This window comes from Numida meleagris, chromosome 9 (assembly GCF_002078875.1).
Source record: "Numida meleagris isolate 19003 breed g44 Domestic line chromosome 9, NumMel1.0, whole genome shotgun sequence".
NCBI classification, from domain to species: Eukaryota; Metazoa; Chordata; class Aves; order Galliformes; family Numididae; genus Numida; species Numida meleagris.
The window spans coordinates 18,202,234-18,229,216 of record NC_034417.1 but is presented as its reverse complement, the minus strand read 5'-3'; the positions used below and the strand labels follow the sequence as shown (position 1 = coordinate 18,229,216).

Here is a 26,983-nt window from a genome sequence, read left to right as displayed (position 1 = left end):
CCTCTGCCGGGCGGAGCGCGGGGCCGCGGCCCGGAACGCCGTGCCCCGCTCCCCTTGGCCGTCTGACGGCTGCGCTTCTGCCGCTTCGCCGCGGCGTCGCGAGTGCCGCGTGCTGAGCGCGGAAGCGTTCGCCGCCCGCGTGACAGCTCCGCGGTGACCGCGGGGGCCTTTGCGTTCCCTCCCGCGCAGGTGGAGGAGCTGGCGCTGCAGTCCATGATCCGCTCCCGCGAGGAGGACGTGGCCGCCGCCCCGGGCGCGGAGGATCCCCAGCAGGTGAGGGCGGCGGGCGCCGCGCTGCGTGGGAAGGGGAAGGCGAAGGGCCCCGCCCAGCCCTGCAGCGCCGTGCCGTCCCCGGGCGTGGGAAGCAGCCGCTGTGTGTTGGCGCGGCTTCGGTTTGCGGTACCGGTCTCGTGAAGCGTTGTCTGCGCTTAACTGTAACGCGGCGTGTTAGCCAAGTGGTGGTTGGGATGCAGACAGAGTCTGAACCTTTAACTGAGAGCAGCCTTAACTACTTGAAATTGTTCCCTGGAGAACTGACGCTCGTCGCTGCGATGGGCTCTGCAGCCAACAGCGCACTGACAGCTCGGGTCTCAGCGGCGTGAGACGCGCTCGGTGTTGCTCCTGGGGCTGACTGACAGCCGCTGAGTTCAACTCTTATCGTGACAGATCCTCGGGCAGATGGACAACGAGGCTGCTATCAATCAAACCGAATTACAGCTAAGTATTCAAGGCTATGAAGAGGAGGTGGAAGAGGAGGAGGAATCCGATTCTTGAGAGAAAAAAAGAGTCAAAGATGGTTTTTAATACAGACTCAGGAATTTCTTCTTCATTCTTGCCAACAGATTTTCACCTTGTTCTGTGTGTGGGCTGTATGACCTGCCAGACTCCTGGAGTCTAGGGAAGTTACCCGTGAGGACGCAAATGTCACAGTCTTGGCAGATTTGGAATTAGATGTTAAAAGAATGAAAACTTGCCGTGCCAGTATGTAGCATCATCCATCTTGCAAGCCTCATGTGTAGCTTACTATATCTTTATACAAGGTAAAAAAAAAAAAAAAGTCATTAATTAAGTCAGACTAATTTAACACAGAGCAATAACGTGTCCATTCTTATTTCCTGTTGCTAAAAACTAAAACCAGGCCCCAGAGGCTGGTTGCTGAACCAATGATTATATCGTAACCTCATTTGCTTAAACTGGGAATCTTAGGACAGGCACCGAGATGTGTCCAGCATTGTCTCCAGGCTTTCAGCTGCAGTGCTCTCAGTTACATGGACCACTCGCCACATGCATCCTGCAAATGTGACCCACAGAAGCTGTAGTGCTTCTCTCAGGGGGAGAAGCAGACATCACACTGCCACCCTAACTTTGAGTGCAGTAGCAAGGGAGCTCTCTTGTCCCTACAGGTGCTGTTTTCAAGTACTGTCAGTCTGACTGTAACAGCCAGGTTTTCCTCACTTGCTCTTTCAGCATAGCAGCCAATTGGCCTTCTATTCTTCCACAAACTGTACGGTAAGAATTAGTCCATATTAGTTGTAATAAGGAACTAATATTTTAAAATTAGTTTTATTTTCTTTTTCTCTCAGTGAATTTGTTGTTCAATGCAAGTCTGCCTTCTGCTTTAAAGTTATGTAGGAGAAGTATGAGGAATTAAAATTTACTTGGAAAGTGAAGCAAAGTCCCTTCCCCAGTGTCTTTAATGGTACGGTGACAAGCTAATGCTGCTCCTAGGGATAGACAAAGTGTTCTTCCCCCTTGTGGAATGGGGACACCAAGTGGAGCAGCTGGTTATTTATTTCATCAGTTCTTAAACTGATGAAATACTTGTTTTGAAGCGCACAAAATCAAACTCTGGTAAGCTGAGTAAAAGCAGACAAGTAAAAATAATATCCTTAGCCACTTCATCAAACTGTCTTATTAAGAAAATAGCCACAGCAATCCAGGCTGTTTTCATTGCACAGCCAGCTAAAGGTGCTATTGCTGTCTCTGGCATTAACAGCTCAGAGAAAACAAAATCAACTATTATCTGGAGTTTGCCTTTAACAGCAGGAAAAGAACTGAGAAAAGCAGCCAGTATCCTGAGTGTCATCAGAACACTTAATTCAACCTCCACTAACTTCCTGCCACTGTTTGAAGAGAGATTATTTGGCTCTTATTTGGCTTGTAGCTATAGGAACAGAACATTAGAATGTAATTGGAGCTTCATCCTGTACTAAAGACTAATTGTTTTTTTGGAAGCCTGGATGTCTTAATGAAAGAGCTTAGACTGTGAGTGCAGAACACTTGGCAAAGCCTTCCTAGGGCTCACAGGAGAAAAAAAAAAAAGAGTCTGAGCAAGAAACATTATGGCTTGCAGTGTCAAGTGGTTCTTTGGAGGTAGGTTTGGCCCCAGCATACTACCAAATAGTTTTCGTGGCTATACTGCTGCTTCTTTCTCCCCACTGCCTTTTTTTGAACTAGGCCCTTCCTTTGAAATAAAACTACTCTGCATGTTGTAATAAAGTACTTTTGCTGCTGTCCAGCTATGTGTAACTGTACTTACAGTGTTCAAATTACTGCTGTACGTGGCACAAAGAAGTAAAATCAGCTTTCCTGTCTAAAAAGTTGTTGTTCACATACTGCATATTTCTTTTAGCAAGTAGTAAAAAGTACTGCTGTAGCTCTTCAGCGTGTTAGTGTGTGTGTTCCACGTATAAAACCAAGGCCAGCTTTTTAAACTCGGCCCTGCCCCTACCACCACCACTCAGATGCAGTCCAAGTCCCAGAGGGTCCCAGAGGGATTCCACTGGGAAAAGAACTTCACCCTTTCCTTGTCTGAAGTGCCCTTTCAACATGCTAAGCTTTGCAGAGTGCTTCTCAGCACAGCTGAGACAAGAACAAGACTCGGTGCATCTGCATGGCCACAGCACCAACCTCTGCCTGCTCTGTTCTACAGCACCAGGGCTTTGCTTGCAAACAGCTGGCAGAAGCTGAACTTGTGTAGGAAAACTACTTTTTTGAACCAGGTACAATGCACAGTTAGGAAAAAATAGAGAATGAAGCGCAGAGAATATGGCACTAATTGAAGATGAAGATCTTGGTGAAGTTTTGAGTTTTAAAGAAAAGCTTCAAGTTACTTGATAATATATTTATTAAGAGAATCCATCGCTAAACATCTGAGAATAAAACAATAGAGGATCTTCATACGCTTTAGACACCAAACACAGCTGTCATGAATCTTTAGGTTAAAAGAAAGCAAATTGCCCAGGTCTTTGTCATGATTCTGTAGGACACTTCCAAGAGCTAACCTTTAAAAATCAATCGGAAAGACGTACATCGCTAAATCCAAGTGTGGTGATACATTTCAAAAATAAATATAGAAATATGAACAAGTCTACAAGTAGAATATTGCCCTGTACATTCCAAGGAATGCAGAGCTCTTGCCTTCTTTACCTGGAAAGAGTGATCTCTAAACAACAGCAAAATTGGAACCATGAGCCTAACTTCCAAGATACAGTTTGGCAGCAGCAGAAGCATGCTCGACAGATACAGTTTTGGAGCATCCCTAACCCTTTTTTTGCATGGGAGATTAGGTAAGCATGACTGAAGTACCAACGGTTTACAAAGAATCTTGATCAAGTTCAAACAATCCAGGGGTAAATTCCCCCAGCGATATTTTCGTTAAGAAAGAATATCCATAATCACTTAAAATCAGCAAGCACTGTAACTTAAACATCTTACGTTTTGGTCAGCAAACAAATGTAACCCAATACAATACCAATTAGTTGATGACAAAATTTAAAACGATTTGGCACATGCTATAAAGACATTCTTCCTTAGGTGAAATACATGTTTGAACAGGTACAAGCTTAGGAAATAGGACCAAAGTAGTGCTGTTAACAGATGTACAGTACGGGATTTGCTCTTCCACGTTCAGACTCCAGCAGCATGCGTGGGTGTACTCGGTTGGTTAAGGCCTATGGTCGAGCAAAGCCATCCTGCAAAATCCACCTCCTCTGCTTCAGATCTCTTAATGAAAGCATGGATCTTAGCAGAGGAAAATAAAAGTTACTCAAACACTCAGCAAGGCAACACGACGAGGCAAAGAATCATTGTGAATGAGCTACAGTAAGTCTAATTTCCTTTCCGTATTCGTGTGGCTTGCCAAATTTTATAGCAAGCTTAAAGCTACCAGTAGAGCTCTTCTGCAGGGTTACTGAAATAATCAGCACACGAAGTGTCCATATTGCTAAGTGTTCCAGAGGAATACTGCCTGCGCAATGCTTATTGAAGAATACTTATACCACAGTATATGATAAGAATGTGACTCAGCCACTTGAGATAATACACTCTGGAAAACGTCTGCTTTCATACACAAGGGCTTTTTGTAACAAAGAATTTGACTGTATTTTGCAACCTTTCTTACTATACAGCAGTATCAGGGCATAGAAAAACTTATTTTCTGCAGCAGAACTTAAGCCCTAGCATTAAACTTGAGGCCATGAGAAGATCCAGGGAAAGCGATAAAGTCATTTCATGCAGGAAAAAATGCAAGATTTGTTTGTATCTAGTAGTTTTACAGATTTTGCAAGACCAAGCTGATGAGAGAAGAGAAGCAATCTTCTTTCCCAGAAGCTGCCAAAACTTCATTTAACTAGACCATAAGGCAAGTGGAATTTGGTTTGGTTGTCTTCTTATATACTTTACAGTTGGCTAATAAAGTAAAAGCTATTTTGCTAATCAACCAAATGGCAGGCTGCAAAACCAGTACAGGGCTCCCAGACAGTCCCTGCTTTAGGGGTGTGTAAAAGCCCGAGGCCTCTAGATCTCTGCATCACAAGTGCCCCCACCCCCAGACTCTTTGAGCTGTGTCAGGAGGCACAAGTGACATCCTAGGCTGTATGCTCTGACCCTGGTCTCAGCTCAGTTGACAAACCCAACCTGCATGGAATAAGTGCTCCATTTCAAGTTAAGAACTTTCACTTACCATCAGCTGCTTCAAATCAGCTCTCTCAGCAGGATTTTTAATTAAACTACGAAAACAAAGTATTACACAAGTTACACTCAAAATAAAGATCAAGTCAGATTGTGTTGGTATGCTGTTTTTGTCCTGGGAAGACACCACTCTAGATAAAAGCATGAGGTAATGTAAGCAATTGCCTTCTGTAGATTTCACAGGTATAGTTTTAAGTATGAAATCCTGAGTCATACAGTATTGTTCAGTGGGGGCAGGAGTGAAAGTACAGAACCAAGCTGTAGAGATCAAATTTGCATTTCAATTCAACAGTATCAGACACTTCCATCCTTCAACTCTCTTTTACCCAAGTCTTTCCAAGCTCAGTATCAAGTAGTTGTTCCTTTGTGTCACTGTTCCTTCTGGTAGAAACAGCTAATAACATAACTAGCTTTTTTTTTTTTTTTTATTAAAGAAAAAAAAACTTTCCCAACCTGGACGAACTACCCCCCTTAAAAGTGATCATACTGGTCCAGTACTTGGAAAAGAGATGAGAAAATTATTAGTGTGATAACGGTTCAATGAACCACTAGGGAAGGAAAAAAGCACCTGGAGCATGCAAGACTCCTGCACCACATGGAATGCTCACTGCAGAATGCTCTGCGTGTTACTCATAGAAGTACAGATCCTCTTCTAGAAGAGTTCTGCATGACCAGTCCTTGTAAGTACTGCAGTGTTTTCAATGCTGAGAAAGTACTAATTTGAGTTGCCACAGAAGCAGAGATCATATCTTAAAGAGTGGAACATCTCCTAGCTTTGGGGATCTCTTTGAATGCATATGTTGTCAAGCTGGTGCCTGTAAAATGAGCTTTAGGCCCATTAGCAGAGAAAATACTTACCATTTGTTAACAAAATCTTGAAATTCAGAACCAAAAACACCATTGGGCAGTTTTGGAGGTGGCTGAAAACAAAAGACTCCATCAGTTAAAGCAGAACAAACAAACGATGCTGTACAACCTACCCAGCACCTACCAGCTGAGTGCATTATCTGAGTAATGCTGTCCTAACACTCCTGTGCCTTTTTTTTCCAGCACTGAGCTCTGCAGCAAGTGTCAGGCAGACACACACTTCAGTTTCCAGGCACAACAACAAGAGATGTGCTGTCATATGATTTATAAAAGATGCTCATTGGGTAGTTTTGGTTATTACCCTCACAGCTGCTGAATTTTACATGTTTCAGTAATAAATCAGACCAGACAGGAGGTGTGCGTGTGTTGCTGCTTTTGTATTTTAAAAAGTTAAACAAACAAAACAAAACCCATACACCTCAACAGGGTTAATGCAGCCTTGAGCTGTCATTAAAGAAGGCTCAGAGCAGCCAACAGCAATTAACTCGAGTTATTCTCCTGACTACAAAGCTCCAGTTTGGGGAACAGAAGATGCCCAGCACAGTATTAGTCCATTTTGATCTAAGTATTCTGAAATCAAAATGAGTTTTGATAAAGAATTAGTAAGTACTATATAAACCTCCATATTATTGTCTTGTTCCCCATGGCATCTGCCATAATATCAGTGCAATAGGCCCTGGAAACACTTGCACTTCAGGTTACATGTATGTACAGCATTAAGACAGGGCCTGCATTCAGTTCCCTGTGTGCAGACTCTGATGTAGCAGCTGAAGGTGAAGATTCTGTGCTACAGCAAAGGTGGCAGAACGTCACCTTGTCAAGTTTCCAGCTACTGCAGCTTTACAGCTTAAACTGACATCCACAGGGATGCTATGAGATCAGGACTGTAGTATCTTAAGTAGTCCAAAGGTAACTCTAGTCCAAGAACTAATGCTATCATATTACAAGTGTTATACAACATACAAAATAGATTTGTAACCAGAGAGGTTACAAACCAGAAGCAGCTATCAGTGCATGGTCAGCAGCAGAAACAAGGAGCAGAAGCTAGCCTTTGCAGAGACCTAGACACCAACTGTGCTTTTTAGCAAGTGTCAGACATGCCATTTTATAACTTACTCACGTTGAACAATTATATTACCCAGCTGTTATAATGACAGCCAACATGTGCACGTGTGAAGCTTTTTGATGTTTTATTTTTGACAGACACAGTGTCACGTGAACTTTTGTGACATGTATTATGAAAATAAGTATTGCATAGTTGATGGCCTTTTTTCCCCATATCTCCTAACTAGCCTTATGGCTTAGATATTTGAGAGGCAGTCTAATGAACCAGCTCATTTAAAATGCCCTAAAAGAAAATAACAGTTTTCTACATGCTTGATAGTACTGCTTACTATTAACTCTCCTAACAGGTTGTACGATCCAGGCTGGAAACCCACAAACCTACTCAAGAGATGAAAAAGAACAATCTAAGACTTTCCCAGCAATAATTTAAGTCAAGCTGACATCCCAAACAAGGATGCATCTCACACTGCAGTGATAAGATCAGATAACCTGACTTACCATAACATGAATCCTATATTCCATCACATTTTGAAGTACTTTAAAAGTTGACAATTAAATTAGTCCAAGTACAGATAGCTGGTTACCTCGTTGACAATGTAATCCAGAAGTTCAAAGATCGCCATCGGGGGTCTGCTGTCCAGTCCATAGGCTGAGAAGAAATAAGGTAAGGGGGAAAACACAGCGTCAGCCTCCTCAAGTGGTAGGGCTGTTTTCAGAAGCTAACAGGCATATGCCTGATTCCTGCATGGTAGAGTTACCAGGCAGGGAAAAAATAGAATAGCAGAGTAATGCTTTCACTCCAGGAGAGAGCATTATTGTCAAGTCTGGTCCAAATCATTAACTTCACTGGGAATCTTCCTATTGTACTTGGATAACATTGCATCTTACGAGATGAACAGAATGCATCTTAATGGCATTCAGAAAGAGTGTGTTATTAGCATAAGGACATCTGGTCCTTGATTTTCAAGCTCCAATACCTCCTAATAGTGAGACTGAGCCAGGTGCCCTATACAACCCTGTTTGTTCAATTTTTATTTATTAAGTATAAAGCCACATTGTGCAGATCAATACTAAAGAAGGAAGAACTCTAAGCTTACAGCAAAGCATATTAGAGAAGAATTCAACTGATTTTATACTTTAACATTAGTTTTGTATGTCTTCAGACACTGCAGAGCTGCCTCAGGGGTGCAGATTACGGTCTACTTGGTACGGGTTACACTGGCTTTTTTCATTTTTAATAGTTCTCTTTGCCTCTCACGTTGGAACTTACAGCTCATGGGTCGACCAGGTGTTCTTTGCCTGGGTGAAGTCTCTGTGACTGGAGAATCTCCCTCTACCGGGCAGCCAAACATTAATTCGAGCTCCTTGGAGTCAGGAGGAGGGATCGGGTACCGGCCAATGGCCATTTCCACCAGTGACAGCCCCATGCTCCAAATATCCGACTGCACCGAATAATGAGTTCCCTGTAGTCTTTCCGGCTACCAGAAAAAAAAGAAAGAAAAAAAAATGGAGACACAGTAAAGTAGTGTAACAAAGAAGTTGAAAATTGCATTCTATAATAGCCTGGATAAAGCAAGTGATGAAAGCCCAATACACTGGTGCGACATTTCAATGAGTGATGTATCTTCCTATTCAGAAATCTCAACCACAGTTCCAGAATTTCTACACACTTTATATTACGCTACAAATGAGACTTCTACAAGTGATGCTCCCTAATTGCTGTTTTACATCTTTAATAGTTTCAGCATTTAGATATCATGTTGACAGTGATGGGATAATTAAATAACAAGGAAACAAAACTAGCAGAGGCAACTAAACATTGACCTGACTTCTCTGAGCAGCTGTTAACTGGTTTTATGCTTTGGGAAAGAGAGGGAAGGTAAATTCATGGATGGGTCCCAAAGTGACCTGGTGCTCTAGCAATAACTTTGTGGTCTGTCACTCTTCTCAGCTGATACCATTCTCATAGGTCCCTATAGAAGAAATCTTTTTATGCAAGGGCTATTAAACGTACAGGCATACTTCAGTTTCAGATCCATACTCAAATAGCTTCTAAATGAACTGTTGAGCTTTGTAATCCATTGACGTGAGAGTAAAATGTAACAGAGAAACATCAGCTAGTTGGAAACCATTTGGATAAACTGCATGATTCCTGAGCTGTGGTTAAAGATGCCCCCAAAGGAAAATATATAAATGTTCATTAAATGCAAGTGGAAAGAAACCTGCACAATACCTATATTTAAAAATCTAGGAAATGTATTCAAGTTAGGCACTGTTGATTGCACACACCTTCATGTAAGAGAATATGATGTTCTTTTGCATATAACACCACTCCAGCTGTCATTTTAAGTAGTATGCTGAGGGAGATACAGCAGGAGAAGGCACTTCAATCAATACCAAAGAATAAAAAACACACTTGTGGCTTGGACTGAGACACGGTGACAGAAAGCAAAGCTGAATCTCAGTCTCTTAGAAACAACAAATTGAAAAAACCTGAAGGTAGGCAGCACTCTGCTCTTATTCTTTCTACCAGAAGAAAAAGGGAAAGCCAGTAGCATGCCAAAGTTCTGAGAGATTTTTTTTAATACTGTCAGCAACAGCCCCTAAGTGTGTGGGAACATAAGCCACAGTTATTTCAAGTATGTTACCCATATTAAATGGCAAAATGGAGAAGACTGACTTTGATGTAGAAATGCAGGTCCCATGCTGAGCAGAAGCAGCATTATTGTGCTCTTTGTCCTTTAAATTTAAGCCCACACCATTTCATTTCTACACCAGGAACTCCAAACGCTCTGACTTTATGAGGTAATTGGTTGCATGCTGAACAGGTAAGTACACTAGAGTAAGAGCTCTGTTATTTCCATTAGTGATGGCCTCCACATAATGCAAAGAGTTCCTCTGAAGAGCAAATTTCAAGGTACTCCTTGCAAACAGGAATAGAGAGCACACTGCAAGAAGTCACAAAGCAGCTGCCATGGCCTTGCCCACGCTAGCCACTCCCATGCTTTTCCCTGCTACCAGAGCCACACTGAGCTCTCAGGAGCAGACACAACAGACTCACTAACGAGGGAGCAGCGTGCCTCCCTAAGTGACTGCAGTAAAAAGCTGGAGCGGAAAGCACTAGATTTAAATAAGGAGAACAAGACATAGATACTGTTTTTTTGGAAGCAGTAACCACAAACGCATTAACCAACTGGATTCTGCAAAGTAGATGTAATTGCAACGCATCTGTAGCATTAGGAAGATATTCCATGTGCTTGGCTTTCCTTGCCACAGTTCTCCCCCCCACCTCCAGTCTGATAACGCACTGGACTATGCCTGGAATGCAGGAAATGAAACAAACTATGAAAGCGGTAGAAATAGCTGTAACAGCTGGTTTTGTGTTTGATTAATTGTGATAACTCCACCATAATGCAGTGAGCTCAAAGCTATGAAATCTGTACTTACAGACATGTAGGAGCGTGTGCCGACAAACGAGTTTGCCATAGAATCTATCAGCTGTCCACTGACACCGAAATCACACAGCTTGATCTCACCTCTAGAGTTGACCAAAATGTTAGATGGTTTAACATCTGGAAAAAATGAACGGGTGATTTACATTTACAAGAAATAAAACGTGAAATTTGACAATGAAAGCAACGGGAGAGGTGAGAATTACCACGCACCTCCACTTCTAGCCACACCGTAATTCCTGTCCCTTCTTTAAGTATTCCCAGAGAAGAGAGCAGGTTCCCTGCCCAGGCCCAACTCATGGGCCCTCTTTAAATATACACAGGTGAAAATAAACTTCTTAACATGCAGACACAAAGAGGCTGTTAGTTTTAGATTTGAATTTCACCCATTTTCCCAGCTTTCAAATACTGAGTTTATGCATCTACAGCCTCCTTGCAACAACAAACGCTTGAGGTTTGCTGCCATACCATCTTAACCACTCTACAGTGGTGTTCTTCTGCCCACAAATAACCAAGAAGCCGTACGCGTTAATTTCACAAGGTCACTGAACTTTAGCAGCCACACCACCATCCCCAACCTAAACTCTGTGCACATAAGCTTAAGCTATCCTATAGCAAGCCATTTTTAACCTATTCTGAAAAAAAAAAAAATCATCCTATTATTGAAGTGCTGCACTTAAAATACTTAGAGACTGTTCACCTGCGACAGAACTCCCTCACAGTTTTAAATTCATCACCACCTAAATGGAAGCCTAATGAGGGTCAATGGTAACCAAGCAACTAATAACAGCTTTTGAGAATGCAAAGGTATGAGAACAGTTTAGGATTTCTTTAATAGGTGTAAGAAGCTTTGGTTTTTTTCCACTAAAATTGGTCTTTACTAATGCATTATCAGCAGCTAACATGTAATGCTACAAGTTAATAATCAGGAAGTTGTTTTTCAAGCAGTGGTTCAGTTCATGGTACCAGAATTTCACTTCTTGATTTCTAGATCTGCTCTTGAATAGCAGTCTATAGTCTTAGCCTATTTTTCATTGCTTTTCCGCTTTTAGACACACATTTAATGGAGCTTTTATTTCAGTGACTGCAGAACTGACCTCAGTTGGACATCAATGGGGTATCACTGGAAAGATGACACCAAGTGACTCCTCATCACTGGAGGACAATCTCCATGCAGGAGATCTCTCAAGACTGAACATGAAGACCAGGCTATTTTAGCTGTTCCTCCCCCAGGAAACGGAGAACTTCAATCAAAGGCTAAACTTATTTGCTTTTAGAAATTGCAACTGCACTTTCTAGTTCCTGGAATCCACTTTCTAAAACAGGAAACTGATGCTGTCCAGCACACTGGAAGCAGTGTTTTGTGATGGTTTGCATACACAAGTTCTTCTCCAGCTTGCCCACCTCACTTGGAACGAGCATCAGCCCATAGAAAATCCACACTGTGATATCACTGTTAAACTACTCTGCAGTGATAACACTGAAACTAAAGGAAATCACATCTGTGTGCACCTCCCTTCTCCTTCTCCCTCCCTTCTTCCAGTTGCTTTTGCCAGGTATTTCCTCCTAATGGGGAACAAGATAGGCTGTGTTTGGTGCGTTTTGCCCAGGGAAGAAACTAGCTTATAGATGCTAACAACACATTCTCCTCTTGTTAGAGTCACAGAGGTCCCAGGCACTTTGTGGAGCTGCTTAGCAGGCAGGAAACCATAGTGTTCTACACTGCTGACACAGAGCAGGGAGCCCTCACAGAGGGAGAGACTCCAGAAGCCTCCCAGCCAGCCAGCTGAACCTCCTGCAGGCTCTGCCTTCTTTATACAAGCTTTGACTATTTGTAGAGACCTCCCCACAAGCATATGTCACAGCGAAGGGGAAGAATTCAGTCTAGGATCTTGTCCTTGACATTTAAAAACTCAGCAGGGAGAAGAAAAAAAGAAGCTAGAAACCAAACACACAACAGATGTTTGCTGGTGTGGAAGAGAGGCAGCAGAGATAGGAGATTCCCAGCGACACGGGAGCCTTCACCTGATGTTCTGGGTAAAAGCAAAGTAGAAAGCATTGTTTGCAAAATAAACTGCAACCACTGCAGAGCCCAGACAAGTTCTAGAGGCCATGTTTATGGGCAGCACATCCATGCACCTTTACTATTTCCATACAGTAGAGACAAATCCCCAATTACCTTTACAGTTCATTAATATTTCATGTTCATAATTAGAGGGCAAAAAAATAACATTAGCATTCCACTGCCAATGAACCAGATGATGTTCTCCTCATAAGAAAATTCACCTTCTAGAAACCATCTGGTCTTTTGAAGACTTAACTTTTACCTGTAGTGTTTCTCTAGCTTATAATTATACACTGCAACTTCCTTACAATAGCACAGCACGTCATGACTACTCACTGGCATTTCATACAAAACCTGCCTTTCCCCGAGCGTTTTCACTTCTCTCAAGGCCCCCAGTGTGATCAGAATGTGATGTTCAGAATGCTGCTGTCTTTCCAGCCCTCTAAATGTAGCCTGCAGCGCTATTTTAACTCCAGAGTGTCTGAGCACTTAAGCAGTTTCTCTGGAAACCAAGAAGATCTGTAATGCCAAACAAAACAGGAATGCCAAGGTCTCCTTCAAAAATGTATGCTCTATCATGCAAGAAAAGGGAAAATCTAGAAAGGAAGAGCAGGTGTGCCACAGAAGCAAAGTACATGGCTTTTAAAGAAAACAAAAGGACAACTCATGCATCACTGCAGACTCCCTAGCAGCAGGGCTGTGCAGTGCTGGAGATGATCTTAAGTCAGTCCAGAAGGATGGGGATGGGACACTTGAAGAAGGAGCTAGTCAACACCAAAAGAATTTCTGGGACTTATAGGCTGTCATGGAATCTCCACGAGGTGTGCCTCCTCTGCCTCAGCCCTGCTCAGCCTCACAGGAGCAAAAGCCAGTTCAGGCTGAAAGAGTGAAGGCCCTGGGCATTACTGTAACAATTCTTTTTGTAGGAAAGTTGAGTAGCCAGGCACTCAAGAATCTCTTGGAGCACATCACTGGCATCTTACAATCACCCAAACATTTAAAAGGAAGTACATACCTGTTGCCACAGGTTCTCAGCTGTACAACTAACCTCTGAACACTGAGACAAGCACAGCCCAGATCTCCAAGGCAGGAGGAACATCATGCATGTTACAGTTAAAAACAAAAGGGGATGTAGCAGCTAGGGCCAACATCTATCAAACATACAAAATCAGGAGCCTCCTGAGAGCCTTCCCACAGGATGATTTCTGTTGTAAGTAATTTTTCAGGGCAGGATCTTGTGAGAATAACCTAGGAACTATCACACTAGAACAGACCATTAACAGCAACCCCACGGTGTTGCACCTCCTGCCCTGGAGCTGTAGGCTGCAGCTGGAGCTCAGGAACCTCACAGAGCACTTCTGTGCAAGGGGAGACTTTCCAGATATTGTTATAATCCAGACTGTGCTTAAAAAGAATTGAACTTTCTGATTAATTTACAGTATTCCCATTCATCCAGAGACAAAAGAAATAGGAAAAAGTTTGTATGTATGAAAAACTTGTCAAAACACTTGGTAATTAGGGACAGGGCATTTATTTCCTTCTCATTTGGTGCCTTCCGGTGTTAACCACAAAAGTAAACAGGGGCACAGAAGTAGCACACTCTATACAAGTCACTGTTAAAATGATCTTTATTTAAAAGAATAGAAGCTGCTGTGAGAGAGCACCTACCATGGTCATGCTCCTTGCCCCTTCCTTTTCTGTGCCTGCTTTGTATCCCTCCATGTCTTTTGGGAGTTTGGCAATTTCTACCTCGTCTTTTCAGAGAACCCAAACAAAGCACAGTAGTCCAGATGAGCTAGCAGTCTATAAAAAGACTATTTTCCATTCCCTCCTTAATAACCCCTAATGACTTCTTCCTTGAGCTCTCAGTAATGACACGTGAATGCTTTGCCTCAGAAGTCACAGCTAGTTCAGGCCACATCTGCGCACGTGAGCACGCTAAATGGAGCCCCGTGATGAGCAGCAACCACATCCCATTTGTTTTTCACAGCCCTTTACAACTGTCACAACTACTTGGTCAATCCAAGCAAATGCATCACTGACAAGTTTTACAGATCTTTTTATTTCTTTCTTTTCTTTCAGCTCAGCGTTATTTGTCTAAGAGCAGTCTCTTGCTTTCAGAACACAGCACTGTTTTCTGCAGATGATAATGGAGAAGCTGGTAATGCCTTGCCATAAGACCCTTACCCCAAAATGCACTCCTGTCCATGACGACATTGTAGCAGTCCTTTGTTTTACTGCCCCCAATAATGCCAAAATCTCAGCTGCCCTAACTATCCTCTACTGCCATCAACCACACCAAAACAGACCTTCACTCTCTACTCCAAAGTACCCATTCTCTCGCCTTAAGAAATAAAAGAGTGCTTTGATGGTGTTGCACAGAAGGGTGCTTTTACTAGTACTGTTTATTTCAGCTGGGATTCAAGGAGGAAGCAGTCTGGAAAAACATAACTATAAGAAAGAGCATCACCTGCACTAGAAGGGTTTTCCCAGGTCAACATATTGCTATTCCTATGCTGCAGACCCGGCGTAGATAGCCCCCTTAACACAGGGTCAAGTGATTCCAAGAGTTCTTAAAGAATAAAGTCATAAAAAAAGCCTAAGAAAGCAAGATGGAGATGTAAGAACTTGTAAGAGACAAGTGGCTTTGCAACTACCATCAGAAGTCTCTAGGAGTCTCCAGTCTCCTTTCTCCAGCAGGGAGCTATATCTGATTTAAAAAAAAATAACAGTGATGTATAATAAACACAATCTACTTCACGTAGAAGGTGATCGTTCAACAGATTGCATAAACCAGACTTGGCCAGACCAAAAGGAGTAATTAGCAAACATACTCAGACACATTAACGTCTGATGAAGATATTTTTACAGTCTCAAGATTGGACTCATATGGTACGAGACTCACCGAACAGCTGCCATGCTGTATACATATTGCACGATCACTGTATGAAGGCTGCCATTCAAATAGGAAATGCTCCATCTCCAGTCTTCAGTGTACACATCAGGAATAATGGAATTTATTACCTTATCATATCAAGTGTAGTTTTTCTTTCATGGAACATGTCACATATTAATGGAAGAGCTAGGTTTTATAAAGGGCAATTACAAGCTGAAAATAAGGTAAGGGCATTTATTTTACAGTAAATAACTAAAGGCCCTGGCAGTATGGAAGTAAAATGTTAATTTTATGCAGCTACAGAAAAATTATGTTTTTAAAAGTCTATAAATATAAAAGAGTTATTATCCTGCAGGACAAACATCTCTAAGTGGTATGCAAGACAGCTGGTAGAAATACCAACCTGTACAAGTCAGTACATAAAATACAGTTGAACGTCTCAGATCCTTTAATATATTCTTATCTGGCTTGCAAAGTGAGTATCCCTGGTCTCAGATGAGATTCCCAGCTCTAACACAAGCTCCCAGCTACAAAAGCAACCTGGCAGCAAGCAGCTTCAGCCAGAGACAAGTTCAGAGCGTGGCGATAATACAAGCACACACAACTCAGATGAAGTGCATTAAGGCAGTAGAAGCTGATGACAGCTGTAATAAGAAACGTTAAGTTTGCTTTACACAGCTTAAAAAAAAAAAACCCTCTGAATCAAAATCCTATTGAACCACTAGGAATTTATCATGGAAAAAGTATTTTTTAACTTAAATAAAAAATGTTATTGAATGAGACTTGCAACACAAAATTTTATCTCACCTCTGTGCATTATTTTATGCTTTTCTCTCAGATACGTGAGTCCTTTTATTACCTGAAAAGAAGCAAAATAAAAATTCTCCATTTATGAAACAGAAACGATAATTGCATATTTTTCTTCTACAAGAACTCTAACTGTATACTATCTACATTTTGGGGCTCCTGCTATGTGAGCACTGCAAGTGAATATTTTGTTTAAATTTATCCTTCCAGCCCGTACTAAAACAGGAATCAACTGGATCCTCAGTGTAAGTTTTGCACACGCAGCTTGTTGCGCAGCAAATAGCAGAAGGATTATATTAAAAAAAACAGTTAATGAAACTTGGCTTCTGTTCTTATCCAGAAGCATCCACTGATACAAAAGGAAATCAAAGCAAATGCAGTGAAGCGTGTTACTTGTTCTGGGCTATCAAATAGTGATCAAATAGTGACACTGCCTTCTTTTAGAAGGGAACACCACCATTGAAAACCCAGGACCACTTCTCCCTGCCACATCTTTCAGTGCTGGAGCTGCTGCTTCCCGGACCTGGCGTTGCCGCGCTGAGCTGCACACACAGCCACACACAGGCTCCGGGAGCAGCGAGCGCACTCACCGCAATGCTGACTTTGCCCAGGATCTGCTCTGGAATTCTCCCAGCCTTTTTCAGTACTTGATCCAACGAGCCGCCATCCTGGGAAGGAACGTTTCAATAGTCAAGCTTTGACCAAATTTCTCTAAGACATTTTAAACAGGGCTATAGTCTGAGGATTAAATTAGAGAGAAATGTTATCTGGAAAAAAAAGAGAATCATTCCTCAGTGGGAATTACTGCATTTTCTGCTTATTTTCTGGCCAGGAGCAACGTCCACTCAAACACTTCACACAACCGTCTTTGATACGAGTGCTTCCATGATTCCATGCCTGTTTAGAGGGGCTGACCACAAACAGCTGTTGGCCAAGCATCACAAGTCCTACAGGTGTCTGCCCTGCAGTCCAATGCACCATTACACGACACTCTTCCTCTCCAAATATGGAATAAAGACTACTTCAGAACAGAATATTTTGTTACTGATCACCAGGGTAAAAATGATTTATCATCCTGGAAAACAGAGAGCTGCTTCTTGAACCTATAGGTGTTAATGGCATAGTGATCTTAATTGGATCCGTCCCTCTTGTCCCTAGAGTAGATCCTACAGAGAGGAAACTGACTTTTATTAGCTCTGTGCATCTGGAGTGATTGTCAGCCGCCAAGGGAAGAAAGATGATTTGGCACAGCTCTCAAAGCACCAAAATACAAATAAATGTCATGGTTTTATGGTTTTTCATCAGTACTCCACATCGTAACATCACACAGTGCACTTGGAGTTAAAGAGTTAATGATGTGGAATACTGATGAGAAACCATAGAACCACGACAAAATGTTTCTTAAAGTTCCACCCTAATATTAAGAGGTTAAATAAATTCAGTGCATGCACAGATACCCCAAGCCAAGTAAAACACATTGCACTGTTGCTAAGGGCTTCTAAGAAGGAAAACTGGTTTAGTATTTTGAGTACCTGATGTAACAAAAGGTTTGTGCATCAATTTTAGATTCCCTCGAATAGAGGCCATATAAGGAAAGTAAAATGTTATTTCTCAAATTTAAAAATTAAAAGAAACAGATCATATCTCCCAGTAATGGAGACAGAAATCCAACATGACCAGGTAACTTCCTTCTGCCCTAAGCCACCCTCCGGCAGTTTGCACATCTAACTGGTGATGACAAGAAACAAGCTACAGTACAAAGCTTTAGTATGTGAAGACTAACACCTAAAATTCTTATGAGAAAGAATACAGGCAGACTGCAATTCTTGACAGCTATCTCTGCCAAGACACTGGTGTATTAGCAAATCTCCCTTACAGAAGCAAAAGAACCTTCCCTTAGCCCCTGAGGAATAGCTCTAATACTGGAAGAGGCTCAATACAACTCAGCTGCCTGGAAGTGCTGGCTGCAAACTTCAGCATCTTTCAGGAACAGACTTCAATCTCTCTGCATCTTAAATATCTGCTGCTAAGCGGGGCTAAGCATTCATGTTGGATTTATGCACCTAAAATACCAAACCCTGAAATCTTCAGTTTCCAGGCCTTTTCCTCATGTAATTTTTGTTTGTACACGTTTTGCTAAAGTATGAATTTTGACTGCTGCTAATTGAATGAAAGGAGATTCATCTAATCTCTTTCCCAAAAGGAATGCACTTTCCACCTAGTGATCTGCATTACGTCAACAACTTAATCACTTAATTAAGACTACAAGTAATCCACCTTCTCTGTTTCATATCTCCTTAATCAATTGTTCCTTCCATAAAATCCTGGATCTAGTCCATTTAATTCACCACTGAAACAGTGGATTTCCTACTGCCTTCTCTTACACTGAAGAGATATCCACCACCAGAGATATCATTCCCTGCTTAGGAACTCCCAAATCCCAACTGCTCGTTATTTTATTCCTTAGTATATAACTTGAGATTCTTTAGTCCTTTTATTCACACATGCAGTTGCTTATCACTGCCATTTGTCCTTTAGTGACTGCAGATGTGAACATTTGTGGCATTTAATCATCTATGTAAGCAATGCCCAGTTATTTTAACATTTTTTTCCTTGTTTTTTTTTCCCATTACTGTTTTCAATTCTAAGAAGCTAAGTTCTTTATAATTGCCAATAGTCACTTGTATTTTAGGAGCATGCACACTTTCTATTCAGCTAGAACATGCTTAAAAAGTGGATCGTGATCACTCGTTCCTAAGCAACCATCAATTTCTTCTAAAAATTTCAGTAAGAGAAGACCAGAGAACCATTAAAACAATCACATGTACTTTCCAGAGAAAGTAAGGTTTCTTCCAAAGAAACAGTTTTGTCAGGGAAAGAAGTCTTCAGACTTACTGCACTGCATGTTGTTAAAAAAATTCCTCAAATAAACAAGGAAAACATTCACTAACCTTTAATTATAGAAAACTGACCTTGTGTTTGGCTCCATACGGTTACAGAAAGGCAAACAGTGCCTAGAATAATGTGTACTTTTTTATTAAAATGAAACTCACAAATATTTTTGGTCTTTAAAACATTGCCTAAGCTCCTTGGGGGCTTGTTCACTTCTTGTGCACTAACCTTTCTGTCTGCATTTTCTGTAAAATTTGAGAGAGACAAAACATGGATTCATCTGAACCACAGCAAATCAGCTTTCTCATGATCAGATCTACTAGGGACCCCACAGGTGCCATACCCATCAGTGTCATCTGGTCTGCGTGCTCTTAATACGGCACAAAATCAAACCTAAACCAGAACAAGCATTTGAAGGGCAAGATCAGGTAAGTATTTTTAAATTTTGAGAAGTTTTATATAAAGTACCACAGATACAAGAGAAGAAATTGGTAATCTGAACGGTTTCAGATTCTTTACTCACACAGAAAAGCCCACTTAGTTAACTGCTGACACTCACATTTTGAACAGATGACCTGTTAATAACTTCAAGCTACAACTCATTAGTATGGCACTTACCATGTGTTCCATGCAAATGCTGATTTCCCCATCACTGTAAAAAGCTCCATAAAAGCCCACTATGTACGGTGAATTGCACTCGTGTAGAACTTGCAGCTCACGGATGATCTGGTTTCGAATAGCTGGCTTGATCTCTAGATGAATCAACTGCAAAACAATCCATTCTTACTCTAGTCTTAGTGGCAAGGGGCCTTCCAGAAGGAAGGAGTTTGTTCAGAGGGTGTGTAGGCTCCACGCCTACAGGTTTCCAAAGCCCATGTGGGTAACCCAGCTGGCTCTGACCATGCAGGTGTCTGCTTTGAGCAGGCTGGACCACACAGCCTCCCAATGCCCCTTCCCATCACAGCTATCCTATGGCTTAACTCTAAAGTAATTCTTGTTTTCATAGTAGCAAAGGGAAAGGCAAAACATTACAATACAGAATGAGGAAGGTGAAATATTAGTGTTCATGAGAAATACCAGATTTAGAGCAGAAACATGAAGTTATCCCTAAAATAGACTGTATTATATAAACCAACAGATGTTCTCCAAGTTACTCAAGTGCTCTGTCTCCATGCCATCTCTGAGCAAGACAACCTCCAAATCTTTCAGGAATTTCTCATTTTAAAAAAATGGTCAAAAAGTTCCTATTTTGGTTAAAAGTTGTAAGGAGCAACAGCTACTAAGGGACAGTCTCTTAAAACTACTGACATTGTAAATAACACTGTTATGTTGAAAAAAGTTGGCGTCTGATAAATCAACATCTGGTAGGACTGCAGAACGTTGCATGCAAGACCTGAGGGTAAGACAATTTTATCAACAAGATGCTATTTCCATACATAAACTTTTTAAGGGATAGATGTTTTCTTATCCACAAGCTGCAGGAGTAATATCAACATCCTGGGTAAGTCTTGGTATTTTTTTCCCCTCAACTCAAAATTCTACCAGAAGAAACTTTAAATCAATATCTATTACACAGAACAGAAAAGAACATGCGGTTTCTCCAACATGAATGGGCAGTAAAAATAAGTCATCACAATTTTAAATTCTGATTATGGAACAAGAGGTCAGCATATGAAAGAAAACTGCAGTTCAAACATCTCAGTTGCAACAAACGCTGATGAACTGGGGTAACATTTCCTGTTAAACTTACAGTAGGTAAAAAATTATCAAGTAAATTTGTTTAGTTCAAGAAAGCCTCAGTGACTTCCATATGTCACAATTCTCACTCCCGTAAAAGCGGGCATTTGTCAACACTTCTCTCCCAACTGTCACTATACTAAACATGGTTATTATTAAGTCAGTATGTGCACGCTTCCCTTTATTTTAAGGAAGATAACAGTGCACTCTTCTTCAAAGGCGTACAGTAGTTTCTTTAGTTTCCCAGCTGAAAAAGGGAAATTTTCAGTGCAGTGTAATAGTGGCATCTGCCACTTGAGCATGCACCATGTTTCATCTTGCTGGAACACTAAACTGCTCCCCATGAACCAGGGTAGCCTGCCAGCTTCCTAACCCACTGTGGTACAGTGATGCATGCCCAGACACACTGATTCATAAGAAGTGCCACCTGTGCAAAGAACGTCACTCACACAAGGAAGAGGCAGGAGGTACCGGAACAGAAATAATCCTGTAGTGTCACAGCTGCATTGCCATAACTGTATTTGGTTCCCAGGGATTTTGAGAGCAAGTGAAAGCTCCTCTTATATACGAGATTTAAAATATCAAGCTATTTAAGGAACAAATTCTCAGTTCTCTTATAAGCTAGGCCACAACTGCTATTGGTTTTGCAGCATAAAGCTGAATCATTGATATGCATTATCCCCAGAAGGTCAAGTGCCTTTTTACACAGAATCCACCTCCACCCAAAAGGAAACTGTAAAGCAGGAGACATCACTGTATTCCAGTACATTCCCTCACTTTTTTGAGCTTTCATTTTTTTCTGTATCCTCTAGGGGCCCTTTCCTGGTCCGCAGCTGTAAAGGAAGCAATTACAGAGCATTTATTTTTTTCCATTCCTCTAAACTTTTGACCCAGAGTACAAGATATTGCCACTTTCCCCAGCTTGCAGCTCTTGATAACTTTGTAGGCCTCCTACTTGTTAGTGAGGCTACTGCATTTTCTCTGAAAGATATACACACTGATGAAAAGACCACATTTGCCAAAATGAAGGGAAGGGAGAAAAAGATGAAAGAAGGGAAGTAATACTTAACCTCTCATCACTAACATGGACTGCTAATTCTGAGAAATCAGAAGCATAGGATAAGCAAGACTAACTTCTACTTTTCAGTAAGTTGGCATTAAGCACTTCTTGGTGTGTCAGCATCACTTATTTCTCCAAATTATACTTCAGAGAGCCTGCTCAGTAAAGGTTGTTCTAAATTTCTTGCTTTCGAGGCACTCACCTTCCTTGCCATGATGAGGCCAGAAGGCTTGTGAGATACTTTGAACACCACCCCACCATTTCCTGCTCCCAGCTCACTGATCTTCTCGAAGTCGTCATCCTTCAGCTCCCCCACTTTTTGTTTCTGGGTAAGGAAAGCTTCCAGGCGCTTCCGTTGCTGTTCATCCAACTCTAGTTCTTCCAGCTTCTTCTGAAGCGCTTCCAAGTTTGTTCTGCACAACAAAAAGAACAAGCTGATAGTTAAGCAGGTCGAGCTTACTCAACAGCGTTGAAAGAGGAAGAGCAATAGATCACTGAGTTCAGTCTGATTACACTACATTCTTGCACCTATACATGCATTATCTAGAAGGAACAGACTTGTACAGTCATCTCCATGAGATGCATATTACTGGATCTCTGTTTTAAGTAAGCAGCATTTCATTCTAGATAAAGCAGTGACAAACACAAGCAGGCAATACTCCGTTTCCTGCATCACTGAGGTTCTGTCCAAATTCACGCGTGGTAAGTTTTGGTATCTACAGAAGTAGGCTCAATGACTCAGCAGCATCCATGATCAGAGATCTCATGAATCACTGCACATCTCCCCAGGCTGTTTTTAGTTCCACATTTTCAAGGATTACGTTGTCATTTCCTACCGTCTTGTTTAATCCATTGATTTTTCACGCAATTATGTTATTAATAATTCATTTAGGAGCTTCTCATTGAGATATCAAGAGTTAATTTCTTTTTAATAATTTAACTTCAGATCCTGTGAAAACACCCCATCCCAGTTGTTTGAGAACTTAAATGCTCACTTAAAATTTCCTGCTTCCAATTGAAATAGTAATCAGCAAGAACCTGATTTGTTTAGCCAAATTTAAGGCAATGTCCCCAGGAAATGCAAGATGAAAGACTAGAAAAGAATCTGCTTCTACAGTCTGCACCACTCTCGATTAAAAAAAAACACAATTAAGATTCATCAGTAACCAGGAGAACTATTTCTGTTCATCATTTCATAATGCACACTGCAGAGAGACATGTTCTCTGAGCAGTCAGGATGGTGCTGGTCAGCTGTGAGGACACGAGGCCAGCTCCCCAGGAAGCAATGACAAACAACACTCAGACTCAATGGGACAACCGAGTCTCAGGGTGACACCCTCAACTCCTAATTCTTAATTAGGAAGCCCGCACCTCCAGACAGGATAACAATCTTGACTTGAGGGCATCCAAGGTTCAGGCAAGGCAAATAATAGAAAACCCACAAGCATTCTCAGCTCTTCCCTGCTAAATGATCACTCAAAGTTGAAGCACTGCCACGCTCTTACTTCATTTATCAGTTGAAGCATGCTAGACAGGATGCAATCAAAGCTAACACAGGAAGTGATAGCACTCAGAAGAGCTAAACTAAGTAGGAGACAGAATGAGACCTCTGATGGAAAGAGGAGCTGTGTTCAGTCACTCGTTTTCGTATTTAGTCACTCTAGGCATAAGACTACCAAGCAATGTTGAGAAAGTGACATCTATTTGCATGCCAAAAAAAAGAAAACAAAGAGCAAGTTCCACAGAAATATTTGCTCTGGGCGAATGCACTTTGGGAATGCTGCTCAAAACCAGAACAGTCTTACATAGCAAACTGATGAACTTTTTCTACTCTAATTATACCACAACATCTCTCTCCACCGCAGAAATAAGAGTAACTTGCTGGTGCATGTACTCCATTTCCAGGCTATCCTACAGAAAGGAAATGCCACCTGATTTCTGGCCTCATCCAGTACTTTACACCAGCAACATCAAACTGGAAGGCAGCCACACAACAAGTGTCCCAGGACAGTCCATAAGGAACTTCCCTCCACAGATAAGTACAGCTCATAGAAACATTACAATTCTGTAAGTCAGACTTGAAAGATGACCCATTAAGAGAGGTTTCTGAACCCTAATTACTAACATGTAAAATAAAGTAAATTATCACTGGATGCTTTTTTTCCAGGTCACCCACTAAGACCAACAAGCCCCAGGCTCCAAGTGACCTTATCAGGGAACTTCAGTTTCCTTTGAAAAAAACCTCTTCAAACCTGCCCTAGCAAGAAGCAATCCCTACATTCACCCACAAATTCTGAGGAGGAATGCTGAACTCTGTCTTTTTAGAGATTGCTTAAGGTAGGGCTGCTCACCTGCAGCAATACAGGAACTAGAGCCACAGGAACAGAATGCAACATAGCTTTCTTCGCTCTGCTTTGGAGAAAACAGCTATTGAGTTTTTGCTCTGAAGCAGAAGAGCCTTTCTGAGCCTGGAGACAACACTGAGATGCTGGTGCACGTGGCCTGGAGCAGACAACGTGCCAGTGTGAGGAAACAAATACTCGGTCAGGCCGATGCTTTGGCATGAAAGACAACAGCTTGCTAAGACAGCATTCATCATATCTGTGTTAGCTTTACACAGATATGCATTCTATTTATTTTTTTTAAAACATTACTTGTCTCAATCTCAAACTTTACATTTAGAGAGAGGCATTCCCTTGCCTGACTGTGTAAGTTATAGCTGGTGTTCTTGTTCAAACAAACATGCCAGGTTTCTCCACTTACCTAGAACATGGACACAATAGCAAATAAATATGAAGGCAAAATAGACCTCTGCTCCATCTGAGGCCAGACCCACCCCTCCAGAGGGGAAAACCAAGGCCTCAGAACTCCTGTCAGTATCAGAGCAAACCAGGACCCGAACCACCAGCATGTTCCCAGCTCTAATGGCAGGGCCTCTGTTACTTGCAGTGATGTGCAGTAACACCAATTAAGTTCTCAAGTCTCACCTGTATTTTTCAGAACTAATTCTTCAACTGCAAAGAAAGTGAATCTGAAAACTTTCTATCGAAGTTCACTCAAAGACATTGTCCAAATTATTGCCCAGATTGTAACCAACTGTAACATCTCCAGTTACTTTTATAGTTACATTCCGTCCAGCCCCCTGACCTTCTCTCATCCTGGTCACTTGCTGGAGGTACTGGAAATTGATTAAATAAGAGTATTTGTAGCATTAGAATAGCTGGTGCTAATCTAGTTCCAGTATTCAAAGGAAATGAGGGTTAGAAAGCTGCAGCCTTTAACTCTGGCTTCTGCAGCAATCCTGCTCCCAACCAGTAATGGGGACATTACCTGGACCATTGCAGCATGAAGGCAGAACAATGCTGAACTGCAAAGAACATACAGAAACAGATGCGTAGGCAGCAGGCACATCACTGCATTCCAAGTTCTACAAATTAAACCAAAACAACAAATACAGAAGATGGAATACACAGTTCAATGCCACAGTAGGACCCCAGGAGGATGCTAAGGAAGCTCTATGAGCAGCAGAATGCCGGTGTGCCAATAGCCGCCTCCAGAAGCAGCACGAGGAGGTACTTAATCTTACATAGAACTAACTCAAAAAAAAAGACAGATTCCTATTAAAATTCATCACCATTACCTTCTGCAGTCTTGGAGCTGTTTTTTCACTGTCAAAAAGCTATGCCTCTGCCAGGGTTCCATCAAAGCAGGAAATCATCAAAACCACCTCAGTGCTCCCCGTTCCAGGCGCTACTCGGAAGCAACAGGTTATCATTCAATCCATCGCTATCGCTTCTGAAGCCAAGCACACACTAACACAGTGCACCAGGGAAAGAATCCAGCTTTTGTAATGTGATCATCTGAATGAAGCAGCAGGGAGGTCAGCACTGTTCTCCCCGTTCGTTAAAGACACAGCGTAATGACACAGGATGCGTCCAATGAACGCCTCCTTAATCAACAGGGAGAAGTGGCTGAAGATGCTGTATAGCTAGCTGACAATACCACCTCATATAGCACTGCCATAACTACTGAACTGCAGGGACAGTTATTACAAGACTTCTCCTCTAGATGAAGAAAATAAAGAGCAACCAAAACTTCGACTTCACATTCAATATAAATTTGGGGTTGTTCTTCCTTCTCCAAAGGCAGCACCAAGTCACAGGTGTTTTGGAGGTGGAATCATCTCTGCCTGCCCTCCAGCAGGTCGGATCCTTCCCATTAAGTCAACACTGCTTCTTTCTTTTCACACTCTAAGAACATTAATGGTCACACGGCACTTCCGTAACCTCTGAAGTATTATAATGCAGAACAGAACTCACCTATAGAGCACTTTCCCACCAAATGCAAATAAGACCCTTTTGGGTCAAGCAACAACCATCCTCTGATGCACAGGGAGGAGTTCCACCTCTGCCCCTGCCTACAGGACCTCTGCACCAGTGAGTCAGAGGATGCTGCTGAGCAACTCTTTCCTCACTCTGATTTTCACACTCACACTGAGTGAAAAGGAACAACAGATTCTGCAAAGCATGCTCCCTCTGTGCACCACGATGGGCAGCAGGCAAGAAGAGCCTTCAGTTTGTACTTTTGGGGGCAGCCACCTCAGCACTGAGGGAAGCACTTCTGAAGGAGATGCATTAGACATCTGAGAGTACAGCTGCTCTCTGAACCGAGGAGAAGAGAAATACTGCCATAGCCTTCCACTATGTAATGCTGCAACAAGAGAAGACAGCTCCTTGCTCTTAGTTCACACTAACAATACTCCAAATCCTTGAGATTTCCTTTAAACTCACTTTAGCAAAGTCTAAATTAACTCTTGAAGTCTACATTAACACTACACTCAAGCCCAAAGTCTACTTCAGGAAAGAAAACTGGAAGAGGAAGTAGAAACCCGACGCTGTCTCTAACAGTAATTTGTCACATAGCTGTTCAAAGCTATCATGATCAGTTCTGCAAGCTCAACAATTAGCAAGAGAAAAAGCATAAAGAAGTACATTCACTTGCAGCTCTGCTGTCAGATGAGGACACAAGCTTAGGGGCTGTTTTCTAGAACAGTGACAGTAACACTTTCCCCAAGCCTACTCAGCTGTCAATCCAAAGGAGAAAGTAGGCACTTCACTACATTATTTCCATGAACAACCTCAACCAAGGAGCTGAAACAAAATAGGAAGAAC

General features: G+C 41.9%; 2 protein-coding genes across 2 annotated transcripts in view; one reads left to right on the top strand and one right to left on the bottom strand.

Annotated features, from left to right (window-relative positions):
- Positions 1-2,600, top strand: part of SNAPC5 (small nuclear RNA activating complex polypeptide 5) — a 2,845-nt gene extending 245 nt beyond the window's left edge. Inside the window, exons 2-3 of the mRNA XM_021407933.1 lie at positions 190-273; positions 667-2,600. Coding sequence (XP_021263608.1) covers positions 190-273; positions 667-774 — 192 coding nt within the window. The 3' untranslated portion in view covers positions 775-2,600. The remainder of the gene's footprint in view (positions 1-189; positions 274-666) is intronic.
- Positions 3,110-26,983, bottom strand: part of MAP2K1 (mitogen-activated protein kinase kinase 1) — a 33,642-nt gene continuing 9,768 nt past the window's right edge. Inside the window, exons 2-11 of the mRNA XM_021407928.1 lie at positions 22,015-22,225; positions 19,634-19,780; positions 16,714-16,791; positions 16,124-16,175; positions 10,351-10,475; positions 8,174-8,381; positions 7,488-7,552; positions 5,830-5,891; positions 4,964-5,009; positions 3,110-4,023 (exon numbers count right to left, since the gene is read on the bottom strand). Coding sequence (XP_021263603.1) covers positions 3,910-4,023; positions 4,964-5,009; positions 5,830-5,891; positions 7,488-7,552; positions 8,174-8,381; positions 10,351-10,475; positions 16,124-16,175; positions 16,714-16,791; positions 19,634-19,780; positions 22,015-22,225 — 1,108 coding nt within the window. The 3' untranslated portion in view covers positions 3,110-3,909. The remainder of the gene's footprint in view (positions 4,024-4,963; positions 5,010-5,829; positions 5,892-7,487; positions 7,553-8,173; positions 8,382-10,350; positions 10,476-16,123; positions 16,176-16,713; positions 16,792-19,633; positions 19,781-22,014; positions 22,226-26,983) is intronic.